This window comes from Pleurodeles waltl, chromosome 10 (assembly GCF_031143425.1).
Source record: "Pleurodeles waltl isolate 20211129_DDA chromosome 10, aPleWal1.hap1.20221129, whole genome shotgun sequence".
NCBI lineage: Eukaryota > Metazoa > Chordata > Amphibia > Caudata > Salamandridae > Pleurodeles > Pleurodeles waltl.
The window spans coordinates 71017686-71031864 of NC_090449.1; the positions used below are offsets into that span (position 1 = coordinate 71017686).

A 14179-nucleotide genomic window follows, 5' to 3' on the forward strand; every position below is an offset into this window, starting at 1 on the left:
GACCTGTGGCAGCACTTGCACAACTGTGCCCTATAAAGTATGGTTGTAATGGCCCAAAAGGCATGCGGTATTCATGGACTGCAATGCAGGGCTGGAGGAAGAAAACAACTTCTTCCCTAGATGATCCAGCCTCTTGGATTCCCTAACCGGGGGTGCAGAAGGGATCGCGCCATGGGGTTTGAGGCTTGGATAACCAAGCTCTCAGGGGGAGGGTCTTGGGTCAGGAACTCCGGGTCGTTAGGTAGAGACCCATGGCAGCGGGCTATTGTCCTGTTTACAAGAGCCCCTTTGCTGGGTTTGACCAGGTCCCCAGCAGGACATCAGTGAGGGCTTCATTGAAGGGCAAAAGGGGTCCTGACTTGGAAGCCCCAGGCTGAAGCACCTCAGTTTGGAGGTTAGTTCTGACAGCCACCAAGGGCAGCTCAAGGACCAAGACCTCAGCTGCTCTCCGCACCACCTTTGAATAAGAGGCTCCCTCCTCCATAGCCATGCTAGGGGGAGAAAGCATGCCTGCATCAGGGGAGGTGTCCAGACCGCGGTCTTCACCCAGTTTCTCAGCCCAGTCCATAGGGTCTTCAAGCTGGTATTCTAAAGGGCCCAGCGACCCCTCCATACTGTCACCACACTCACACTCCTAAGAATAAGGGTCAGGATCCAACCTAGGAAGCATGGTTCCTGCCAAAGTCGGAATCGGCGTCTGGCAACACCTGTAGAGCTTCATGTCGGAGTCGGAAATAGGTATGGGATCAATGCCGGCCGCAGGCCTGGCCAGCGTCAGGGGCCGTTGTTGGGGAACCATTGTTGGGGAAGTTTGCAATGCCACAACCAACGCTGGTTTGGATCTGGAAGCAGATCACTGGGTGCCCTCTGGAGCAGGGGGCCAAAGCCGCCGGTGCAGAACCCTAGGGGGGCCCCTACGAACCCAAGGGGCCCAAACGTGCTCCAACAGGAGCAGACTTCCCAAAGACAAGGTGCATGGCCTCCAAACATTCATGCAATTGGGCAGGGGTATCTCTGGCTCCCGGAAACACGGGGAGACGCGGAGCCGACCCAGTAGTAGCCTTTGAGTACAGAGGCCTAGAGCGTTGATGCTCCTTGTCCTGTGTCGTGTCAGCCGACCGACGGGGTGAAGTCGAAGAACACTTGTGCTTCTTCGACTTCTTTTTATGCTTACCTGAGTGTCCCGAAGAGTTTGAATGGGATGACAACAAGTGGTGAGGGCTCCGCAAGAGGTCTCAGGACCATCCTCTCGACAGAGACCAGGAGTGACATGGAGTCGAGCACTGGGCAACGAGTAGCTTTAGCGACTGCTCCCTCAAAGCCTTTGGGTTCATGGCCCGGCACTCGAAGCATGACTTCGTGTTGTGGTCACGCTCCAAACACCACAAACGCACATGGTGTGGATCTGTCACGGACATCATCCAGTGACATGAGTTGCACTGTTGGAAGCTGGTCTTCTGTGACATTCTTGATGCACCAAAAAAGTAAAAAAAAATTGACAAAAGTTGAAAAGACCAGTCAAAAAGTGACTGTAGGAGCAGCTGTCTCCAGATGTGCACGTAGGTTGGCGTGGAAAGAAACAAACTGACATCAGCACGGCAGAGTGGCGCCTATTTACAACCCATGATCTCATATTCGGCGACCACGACACCAACGACAAATGCAGAGTCGACTGATGCCATCTGACAGCACACAGGGGTACTGCTCGAGGAAAAATCTCAGGATCCCGCCTGATGCTTGGGGGAAATTCTAACGTAAGGAATCTGCAACTAGAAGTCTCTTTCAGATTGGCATGTTACTAAAAAGTGACATCGCCCTGCATTCCCAATCACTGCAATCGCTCCAAGACAACCACTGCTCCCCTCTGCACAGAGAAGTTGTAACGCTAGAAGACAACCACACAAGCCTTCTTCAGCAACAAGGACACACTACTCAAGCCTTCAATTTCCTCCTTGGGTGCTGATGGCTACTTGAGCAGTTGTAAAGGTGTGGGAATAAATGCTTTGGCATATTTTCTCAGAAAGTAATAACAATAAATTTCTCTCACTCCACACATTTCAACCTCAACCCCTTACAACGGATGGTGCGGAGGCTTTCAGGAGCATCAGTGGACAGAGATTTACCTTTGGCAGCGAGGGGCACAGTCGGAAGATCCTTGGCAAAGCTCAGCAGTTCTGGAAAGTGTTGGCTCAGAGACTTGGCGAGGACGTGAAGGAAGGTGGATTTACCATCTGCTGTTTTCGTGGTGTTCAGCTGTAAAATGGTAAAGGGGAAGTCAGATGAGGCTAACAGCTGGCGTGAGACAAAAGGCTGGACACTGCCCACAAATCAAAGTAACATATTTTGAATATAATAAACATACAATACAGAATATGCCAGGCTCTAAGCATCCAATCAGAAGAAGAAAGTCTTTCAAGAGACGGACAAAGGAGGAAGACGCACTACTAATTGTCTGAAATCAGAGAAAGCTAGGGGAAGGTGTATTCATCTGCAAACCAGTCCGTGTCACAATCCACTTCTAAGTGAAAGAGTGTTTCTTTATGACAATGTCAGATCATTCAGTAAGTCGAGACAGGAATTCATTCTGCCGCTGACATGTATCAGTGTGGTATATGAAAGCCCAAAGCTCCGCCCAGTTGTTTAGGTCACTGGACTATCTAGGGGGGACCATATGTTGCCAGTGCTAAAGAGAGTGCTGTGATAATGTATGGCCCCATAGACTATAGAAAGTGAGGAGCTCTATCATCAATGGCTATGCCTGCGGTTGTCAAATGAAGCAGGGCCAATTATAAAGGTGTGCTGGGCCAGGAGAATATAGCAAGGCAAGCATGATCTCAGAGTCAAAGGGTAACATCTGAGTATCTTAACCTTGTATAAAACGGGAGATCAGACACCCAGGCCTGCCCCATAGAGGGGTGCCCAAGAAGAAGTACGAAGCAGGATGGCAGGAAAACACTGAATTCAAGAGAACAAAAGGAGAGTTGTGCTCATTATTCCACTGAAGAACCGTTCGACTGGATGAGTGCATCAGAACTCTGTACTATACAAGGGAGAGGAGCCCAGAACCTTAAGATTGTACACAAGATTTGCCAGAAACCAACCCAGGACAACTGCCTTCTCATTAAGGAAGCATTATGAGAGCATCCAAGGAACATGAAGAGAGCCAACCTCAAATACAGGAGGCTCAAATACAAGAAGCTTGGGACATATCCCCTCCAGCAAGGGCATAGATTAAAATAAATAAACAAATATACCTCCCTTGGGTAGAAACATAAAACACAAACCCCTTTAACATTGTAGTTGGACCTGGAAAGAAATCCCCCCCCCCTTCTCTTATGTTACTGGAGAAGATAAAGCACTCTAGTGCTGTGGCAGGAACTGAGACATACAATATGTCCAATACTGGGCTGGGGGGGACTCTTCTCAGCAGTCTAAAAAAGTACAAGTTAAATCTCTGCTAAAAACCTACACTAAATACTAACAATCCTGTCAATGTTGGATGAATGTCTTATATTCCTCTCCTGTCACAATTCTGAAGGAAGCATTGGCAAAGACAAAATGTCTTGCCTTTATAATGCGAGTTTCGAGCTTTTGCCTTTGACAATATTTGTTTGGAAAGCGTTGTTTGAAAAAAAAAAAGTAGAACAAAACAACATTTCAAAATACTGCAGGAAAAGATACATATCTTATGGTACCTCAAATACGTTTCACTCAGGAAACTCTGATACGAATATTAAAAAGAACAAGGAAGTGTCAAAATGTAAAGAGAAACACTTTACAAGGCTTCATTTACTTTCCACAGGAATCAGCCATTTGCTCCTCTACACCAGCACCAGCACCAGGGTGGATTTACTGGCTTCCAGAAGTATAATGCTAAGTAGACCTTCCACCAGCCGAGTTAGTGCAACACATGGATCTTGTCCCAGAGCCACAAAAGCCTTTGTGTGAAAAGCTTGTGCTTTTACTGAATATGTGAAATACAAGAGATAAAACAAAAACAACCCTTAATGCCTGCTTTTCAGCCAAAATACCCCTGTTGCTGTGCTTTTACAAAAAAGCTGGGAGGTTTGGGGAGCAAGACAGTGGGGTTGCTATTGGAGAGGTGACGCTGCACATGAGGGAGAGAGCTAGAAAGCACATGCATTCTCGTGGAGTGTGAATGAAAAAGTAAAAAAGTAGTTCCTTAAATGTGAGCAGTGGAAGGGATGAAGTTAGTCAATCAAAATGATCATAAGGAGGCTATGCTCCAGGGTGGAGGTGTGGGGTGGGGGGGGGTGGAATCTGAAACAAACAAATGAGAGTGACAATAAGGCCAATCAGTGGTAAGCAATGGGTGGGCTCTAAGCCCACTCTAAGCTCACAATGGATCTTTCACAAGTAGACAGTGTGCACTCTCTGGTAGACTTGAACTAAACATCTGCAATTTCACAACTGCTAGTGAATAGTGCGAGGTAGTCTCTGGTTGGAAGGATGACCAGGATGTACGCAGGAACCAAAACGGGCTCACTGATCACATAAGACAAAATGTCCTTCTCAACATTGTGCAAAACAAAATGGTTTTACTTATACTACCAGACATATCTTCTATGTTCACTGTTTACAATCTATTTTGTTTTTTTTAAAAGAGCCCCTGATTTAGAAATAATGGGTGAGTCCACGCAATATAAGCACTGGTTCAAATTATTTCAAGTGAAACTGTCTCTGTGATGAAACAAAATATATTTTCATTCATGCATGGTGGAGTGTCCCATATGGTACATTGCATTCTCCTGCATCTATATAACATGCATGTGAACTCCCTCCATGATGGCTGACACGAGCAGGTTGTGATCTTTAACTCTAACACCCGCATTATGCAGTTTCTCTTTTAGTTGTTAGTAAATATTAGACTCCGCCAGATATACCTAAATCTTCGATTTAATGAAACACTGGATGTGAGAAAATTGGCTCAGCCTAAGCACTGCAGAAATCCAAACTCTTGCTTGCCAAGTTAAAATCAAGTAAATTCCAAAACGCTCCCACCATTACCTACTGTGTCCTGCTTACCAGGGATATTGAAACAACCTTTACTTTATCCTCTTTCCTTCCCTTTTGTTATAACCTCCCTTTCATCATATCTCTCTTAGCCTAAGCTTTACTATAATGATGATGATTTCCTTAATATTATTTTAATTACATTTTATTTAATTAATACTAATTCTACTGAATTATGTTACATGTATTTATTAATTAAAATATTAATTTGCCTTAGTCTAACGCTAAACCTACTCTCACCTATACACTAAATTACATTTATATTAAAAATATTCTACACAGAGCATTGTTTGTATCTGTTCAATTCCTAAAATATTAACTGTTTTATCATTCCAATAATGTCACTCTACGCTTAACTAAATTCCAGTAATTTGAAAATAGTTACATCCATTTACATTGAAATAAAACAATTACTGTAATCCCAAATTAAAATACCTAAAGCCCTTCGTCTACCCCACATACGAATGCTAATTATTTAATGCATTTATTTATAATGTACTTGTCTGCATTTATTTGCATACTATTCTAACCCTATCTCTAACTGTGCATGTTAATGAATTGATTTAAATTATATATTTTAAAATTATAACTAATGTATTCTAACCCTTCAATAATGGTAATGAAATTATTTTTCAATTTGTTATAGTATAAGTAACTGTAATGCTAAATTAAACAATAGTACATTGATACGAACTATTTTAAATACTTTTTATGCCAATGCTACATTTTCATAAAATCACCTTCATTGTTGTTTTTCTAATCCTCTAACTAAAGTGATGGTATAATTCTGTAAAAGGGGATGTAGCAAATTAGTTGTAGAAAAAGTGGTAGGAATGTAAATGTCAAAGGAAACAAATATGGTGATATGTTAGTCAGCCATTCCACTCTTCCACCAGAATATATATACTTTATACGTGTAAATCGCAATTATTAGGTAGCCTATAGCCTGGCATAATTTTGCCTCTTTCTTACATTTACCTTGATGGTACAGGCAGACATATCTTGGAAAGATGGACAGTCGCAAGTGAAACATATTCATGCTAATGTATTGTAATGAAAATTAGGCAAAAACGGGGATCTGATGAAGTATTGCAAAAGTCCTGGTTTTCACACAGTCTTGTGAAAATGCCAACTTGTGTAACGTGTAAAACCCATTCATCTTGCAAGAATTCTCTCTGCTGCGTGAGGAAAAACCTACACAATTCTGTCAACTCTTAATTATCACACAGCAAAAGGTCAAATCTTTTTATGCTATTTAAACAACACAGTCTTCATGAAAGAGAAGACCAAAGACACCATCTGGCCCAGGATCTAACTGGTCCTAGAATCATCTGGTCCAGGAGCACCCTGGTCATAGAATGTGGTCAGAGTGTTTAGAAAGATCTTAATTTCCTTTATGAAGATCATCAGGCAACCACGGCCCACGTCATAGTGCAGTCAGAGTCAACTACTGCTCCTCCTTTCATGCCGACCCTTCTTAAAAAGTCCTAAATCAAATTCACATGACCCAAAATGTAGCTGCTAGAACTGTGGCTCAAACAACCAAATAGGTCCACATAACACTTGCACTAAGAAAACTGCACTCGCCTGCCGGAGCCAGTATCAACTTTAATCTTCCGACTGGCTTCACACGAAGATTCAATGTAAAGCTCAATCCAACCTCTAATACACCAGGTGTCCACCCTTGTTTCAGCCAACCCTCCCTTTAAGTACCCAATGTTAGTAGGAAGATTCTTGGAGGAAGAATAATTCCCTCCCTGAACCACAAGAGATGGAGCTGTTTCCCACCAAGTACGTACAAACTCTACCATGTTCAATAAATCAGTGAAAACCCTCCTCCTTCAGTCTCTTTTCCAATAACACATTGTTCCCTGCTTGCCACCTTGCTTAGTGCATAATACACCAGTGTCTGAAACCTGAAAAATGTATTTATTAATAAATTCATAAAAAAAATGAGCCATATTTGCTTGTGGCAAAGGGTTTTTATGCCTCTCTACTACAGACTAATCGGGAATAGAATTTTAGAGTTCTGTGATCAAGCGTATTACCCACAGCTGTTTCGTCCTACAGGTGAATGGCTCTGTACTCCTTTACCGACCCTCTGAAAGTTCCAGTTTTTGCAGTGAAAACCCTACATGTGAACCATGAAAAACCTAACCCCTTGTAAAAGGTGAAAGGTTATTTGTCTATGTATCACACCTAAGCCATATATTCATATAGATAAAGGTTTTATATCCATGTACTAACGCTTAAGTTATTCAGTCCTAGAGGTCATGTTTTTGTATCCCTGTACCAACCGCAGTAGGGGAGATTACTGCACTAACTACTAAGGCATAACATTTAGATTTTATATTCTTGTACCGGCTTATAAGCCAAGCAGTCCTAGATGTGATGGGTCTGTATCCATATGTTGCTCAATGGGAAAAGTAAAGGTGTCTGTATTCTTCTACAAACTTCCTGTACCACGGGTCGTAGAGATGAAGGTTTTATATTCTTGTACCCCCACCCCAGGCCATATAATCCTGAAGGTGATTGCTCTATATTCCTGTAACAACCCTCTGAGACATCAAATACTAAAGCTAAGGTATCTGCGTTCTTGTACAGACGTCCTGTACCACAAAGTCGTAAAGGTGAAAGTTTTATATCTCTCTCAACTCTTAAGCCATGTAGTGCTAAAAGTGAAGGTTTTCATATTCTTGTACCTATGCCATCAGGCTTGCTGTCATAATGTTGAGAGTTCTATATAGCTATACCAATCCCTGAATTATTCAGTTCTACAGATGAAGGAGCAGTTTGCTTGACACCCAGTCACTGAGCTATGCATTTCTTGAGAAGATGCTCTATATCCCTGTATACACCCCTGAGTCAGGCAGTCCTAGAAGAGAAGGTTCCGCATACCTGCATCAATCACCTGAGACTTGCATTTCTAGAAGTGGGGGTTAATATAGCACTCTGGTCGTTTTATTTCAGTATCAATTATGAGGCAATAACATATGTGAACTGCAATCTATAATGAATACAGGTTTCATTGATGTTCTTCAAAGCAACAGTGATAGAAACCGGCCACCTCAGGTTATCTTACCTCTGTGAGGAAATTGATCTTGAACCCTGTCGTCTTGTTGGTCTTCGGTTGCCCATTATTCAAGTAGTTCCCCATGGCCAGAACAAACTGAGGAGAAAGACAAAGTTGTCGCTCAGTGACACAAATTGCATTTGACACACAACATTTATGGAACAGCTCAGGCTCTTGAAGGTTATCAGACCAGTTTTCGGGTGTCCTTGAGCAGAAAGTGTTATTCACGAGCAAGAATTAGGTACAAGAACAGCACTGTGTGGGGATGATTTAGTACTGCAGCAACAGGTTGCAGTATAAGCCAGTATTGAGATACACAAGTTAAAATTCCTGTGAAAAAACAGTAATTGGACGACAGAGGTGCTACTTGTAAACACTAAAGTGTCTGGAAGAGCAGCATGATAGTGGGGTGCAGAATATTAATATGAGCTTTGGCAGGCAGCACCTGGGGTGCATTGGAAGAGTTTCGTGTAAGTGCAAGTTCCAATACTGGACAGTTGCTGCAAGTCATGCGTAGGGCGAATATTACATTTTGTCCTTGTCCCTGTACTAGAATATCAGGGGCTGGCAAAGGTGCTCCTATCATCCATCGGCATGCCTGCTTGTAAGTTGTTCTGTTGAGAAATGAGATACAGCAACCTGTAACAGTGGGATACCCAGCAATAGGCCTGGTCTGCCCCGGCGGGCTGACGCATCATCGTTACGCAGCACTTAAGAGGGAGAGCTGATTGATACGAACCAGCCTGGCTCTTGACAGTATGTCCATCCTGCACTTGAGTCCATTTGTTCTCCCATGTCTTTCACATGTGCACCTCATAGTGGTACGTAGAAGAGTGCGATTGTTATTAAGGTAAGGCTGAAGGCCTTGTAGGCCAATAGCCTCTTTCAGTCAAAGATTTGGGCTTACATTGTTTTTTCTGCCTTGGACAGCAAACCCATTGGTTGCAGCACCGAAGTTACTGTTGTGCTATCAGTTGGTATTTTGAGGGACTATGAGATCTCTCATGTGACTGACTGAACACAAAGTGACCGAGCAGAGCAGGAGATGCCTGTGAACATCTCGGACATATACCTGCCAATTTACACCCTATGCACCAAGACTTACAAAGGAACATATTTGGAGATGACTGGACCATATTTGAACTGTTCCATTAAGAGGTGCTCAAATGCACCTTCAAAATGTTCCAGACACTTTCAGTTTGCTCTAGTGGAAAACTATGAATATGGCAAACGACAACTGTGTAGATGGGAGTCTTCCAATATGTTTTGGAGGAAAGGTTGGGAATCTGTCGTTCAAAATGACACTAAAATATCCAACTTCCATAGTGACATGAAACAAAATTGTTTAACTGCCTGGTTAACATCAGAACATGCTGTCCCCAAGGATGTTGCTTGTGCATCATGGTGCAGTAGTTTTCCATCAATACTGCTCTTTGAAGTGTCCTTCCAGCCATTGCTCTTTCAACTAACAGTTGGTTAATATTCACCTACCCCCTGAAATTTGTCTGACTAGGTGTCACATTTTTGCACATTAGCATTATGTTTTAGCTACTACACAGAGTTAATGTGTAAATTTGTTCACACATTAGCTGTCAGAACATGGATCTGCCACATGCAGCATTAATGGTTGGAAGGAAGACTGGGGGTGGGAGCGAGAAGGCACTGTTCAACCTTGTTCAGATCTGACAACAACAAAGATGGTGTGCGGCGGGCCTAAGTTCATTGCCCTGCAATGGGAGGGCTGTGAGTGGCTCTCAGTGATGGAACAATACAAAGGTGCACGTCAGGAGCATGGTGCATGGATTGGTATTATTTAACAAAGAATTTTATGGATGGGAGTTATCAACAGCCTTTCCAGTAACCGATACATTGTGCATATTGGACGAGCTATGAAAAAGTCCTTTGCATGGTGAGAGACATGTACTCTTGCCCCGAGTGCCCTACTGTGCGTTTATCGGGATCCCTAATGCTGATTTGTGTCATAGGCGAACACAGATCGTGTGTGTGCGCCATGGCATAGACCTTTATCACAGATTGCAGACCTGCTGGACCGGGAAGGGTGCCCAAAGCACTACCCTCAAGGTGGTGAACAGGGGGCCGCCTCCGCTAGGAGGTAAGCAGTACAGGAGTGGTGGTGGCAGCATACCGTGTAGTGATCAGTAGTAGTGAACAGGACCTTTTAAACCTGTGTCACTAGGGTGAAGCCTAAACGCTCACTCCACTTTCTAAAAGTTCTGCTGATGTGTGCTCAACTCACCCTTGGCCAACACCAGGTAGATGTGCGGTACTGCATAGCACAGGGTAGTGAACTTTGTGCTTGATGTACCTGTGCCTGGGAATAGTACAGTACAGGAATAGAGCAGTACAGTGTAGTGCGTGTGTGAATATTACATGAACCAGGTGTCTGTATGCCTGAGAGAAATACATTACCTGAGTTGTAGTGTTATGCAGTGCATGCGCAGTGGCCCCTTTTGGGCAGTACATGTGCTGGGTGTACGTGTGGACGTACAGTACATGAAGGCTGAAGAGCAGTGCAGCAGCACATAGTGGGTGTCTGTGTTGGCAGTGCTTATGTTTTGAAACAACGCACCCTGGTTAAAGACAGAAAAGCTCAGTGCTGAACCATGCACACAGACTGAGTGTGAGTGCTGAATGCATGTGTACATGAGAATATAATGCATAGAGATAGTGCTGTACAGAACGCATGCTATGAATATACACTGAGTGAATGTGCTTGCAATGATACTGTGTATGGAGGACCCTGGTTTCTGTTTTGGGAAACTCTGGCCCTTCCTGGAAAAGGCCGAGAAGGAGAGAAATCATCCCAGATAAATTTGTGTTTTTGCTGCATTCCTGTGAGCTGGCTGAGGACACGCTGGAGAAAAGGGACAGACTCCCTTTATATCTCAAAAGACTGCTTTGTGATTCAGTGATAGATCACCTAGAGGGGGCTGAGACACATTTCAGGAAGGGAGATGGGGCTGATAAGAGAATTATAAAGAGTAGATCTGTGGGTCTGGAATTAAACATTTGATGCACATATCGCTGTGGCTGACATCCAGGTGTAAACTCGTGCCACTCCCATGAATTATATTGTGGACAATCAACTTCGGAGCTGTAGCTACTGTGACAGACTTCTGTCATGAAGGAAGAGGAAAAGAAGAACTGCCCACTTTAAAAGAAGCCGGATCCAACATGAATCTTCAAATACCCAGACCCTAAGTTACATTTGGTGTTAGGAAAAAGGTGTAAGAAGGGGAGTTGAGTTCCCAAACATTTGTCATCTGCCAAGCAGCTAGACAGGCTGTTTGGGGAGGGTAAGCTCTGTAAGGCTTCTGTCTGTGACCAGGACTAGGGGCCAAGGCCTGCTAGTCTCCCTGCTGGGCATCATCCACGGGGACCAAGACCACCTGCCCGGAGCACCATCACCTGCCTGACAAGACCAGTGTGCCCTGTGAGAATGAGGAGAGCGCAGGAGAGGGCAAGGTCCACAGGGATGTGGCACCATATAAACCTTTGACTGAAACTATGAAGAGTTAAAAGGGAACTCTTGGGTATGGCCCAGTAGTTTGCAATCCCTGATGTGGCTATCAGAGAATGGGGAATAACCCTGAACTCATTATTCTAAGAATGGGACAGGGATTTGCCTGACAACTACAAGAGCATCGACCTCGTGGAGAATTGTATTGTATTGTTGCTTCTGAATGTTGTATTTCTTTGCATGTGTAGAGTTAGAAATAAAATATCACCTTTTCTTATAAAGGCAAGTATTTGGCTGGACATTGATTTATTGTTTATACTGTCTGCACTTTGAGTTATGAGTCATGTTCACTGACCTGAATCTACATTCCCCCCCCCCAGAGGGAGGCCTGCCTGCTTGACCACAGCTACCACAGAGTCAGTTGCAGAAAGGGGACTTTGCCTAGTTGAGGAAGGATCCGTAGTAGGTCAGGCCCAGGGACATCAGCTGTAAAAAGCAGCAACCACCTCAGTTGGGCCCTGCATGCCCCATAGGCCTCTGACAGGGGTTCTGACAACCCTTATTCTTCAATTTTTTGAAAAATAAAACATTGAGTAAAACGAAACAAAAACAACTTGTTCCTTGAAATACACTGACTGAAAGGTTGCGTATTTTAGTGACTGTTCCACAGAGGAGTTACTAATTTCATCCAATATGTCAAGACCTGTACATGAGGACGAAGGTTTAGTGATCCACTTTCCAGATGTACTGTTCTGCTACGTTTTATCTCTTCCCCCATAAGTTTCTATATTTGTAACATTTGTACCTTGTGGCCTCTGAACAGAGATAAACCATGCAACTGTTCCAAGAGGCCAACAGGCAGGCATTGAATCTGCATCATTGGGGAGCATTCACAGCCACTCTCATATCGTCTTCACAGGTAGTAGAGGCTACACCAACAAATGAGTGTCCACCTGATTTGTGGCAGTATTGACCAGAAATGGCTAGAGTGCACCTTTCCTGTGTAAATCCACTGTGGTAGCCTCTAAACTTCAGCTTTTACCAGACACTGTATGTATGAGGGTGTATGTCACAAATGGAGTTGCTGCTTCCTTCGGTCTCCTCATATTGTGGATTAGGTTACCATGGTAACTCTAGGGCTAGCCTGCTGCTGAAACTGCATGAAGAGGCAGAAGTATACAAGTGCTGGGAGGCAATCCAGAGACAAGTCCTGTTTTTACCACAGACCATGGATGCTACTGGAGTGTGGGACAAGTGGCGGTGAAGGAATTTAGCCATCCTAAAAATAATTCTCAATGGTGCATAAGAGCATTGTCTGAACAGTATTCCTGTAGGATGGATTGCTAAGTCCCTGCACCAAAATAAATAACCTGCTGCTGTAAGCCCTTTCTCCACCACCCATAAACTACCATACTACCACCAAATGCTGCCCCAACTAGGTACAGGCCTGGGGTCGATCCCCCAGCCATTTAGTGAGCTCTGATATTCTTTGAAACCTCCTAGAGGATTCCTGATCACTGCACAGAGAGCACTTGGCCTCCTTTTGGTTCCTGCGTGTTTCCTATGTTTGAAGCCCTAAAGCCTGCCCAGGAAGGAGCTGAAAGCCCATGGGGCCTACTAGAAAAAAGCTGTCCGGCTAGTGATTTCTAAGTGTGCTGTAACGCAGGTCTCTGCATCTTCTGTGGCACATGATGGCCCCCGAATCTTCAGAGGACCCTCATTCAGCCCAATACCAATGAATATCTGTGAGATATGTGAGACCCAGGGAGCCATCATCACATTCTGCAGGGATGCCCAATCATTTTGCATTATGCCATTGCTAAGGGTGTGTTCCTTGCTTTGCCCTGGCCAGAGGAGAGTAGGTCTGTAGAAGAGGGTGCATCAGGGGGCCACGGACTCTGGCCACATTACTCTGTGACCTGGAGCAAGAGTGGACAAGTATTAGGGACTTGTTGGGCAGCAAGATGGTTATGAGATTAACCACCTTGCTGCCTGATTAACTTTTGGGAATTTGTAATTATTTTATTTATTAAATCGATTTGTGCCGCTTGTTAAAGAACATCTTTTACCCCAGCAGGTGTCAGTTTGGGGAATAATATAGAAACACATCTGGGATAAACATATTCAATCCAACATATTATTAATAAGAACTGGGTAACAGAACTTTGGAAGGCAGTACATATGGCGCAGTAGATCCTGACAGGTAAATGAAGTTAAAGCAGTCTGCAGCAACCATCTTGTGGGAACTAGGACCAGCCACTGCCTATCTTTAGCACTCAATGCCTCCAGTTACTTAATGCCTGAACATATGTCTACAACCACTGCCAATAACATTAACTTAATAAAACTTATTTACACTAGACCTCACTTTTTGGGCCACCAGTCCACACATCACCTCACTGAATGACAACCACCCCTCTGATACTGCGCCTCCTGTAGATCACGCCTTTAGACATACGCCATGTATTTCCCACAAATCACACCATTTTCCAGTTCCCATAAACTCCTCCCACACCAACCCTACCCTCTTACCTTATCTTCAGACCACAGTTCCTCCTAACAAACCATACCTCCCCACCCGGCACACTTCC

General features: G+C 44.0%; 1 protein-coding gene across 2 annotated transcripts in view; it reads right to left on the reverse strand.

The window, feature by feature from the left end:
- Positions 1 to 14179, reverse strand: part of GRID2IP (Grid2 interacting protein) — a 262480-nt gene that overhangs the window by 39006 nt on the left and 209295 nt on the right. For both annotated transcript variants that reach the window (XM_069209713.1, XM_069209714.1), the window contains 2 exons: positions 8117 to 8203; positions 2124 to 2253 (listed from right to left, as the gene is read on the reverse strand). In XM_069209713.1, the coding sequence (XP_069065814.1) occupies positions 2124 to 2253; positions 8117 to 8203 (217 nt within the window). The remainder of the gene's footprint in view (positions 1 to 2123; positions 2254 to 8116; positions 8204 to 14179) is intronic.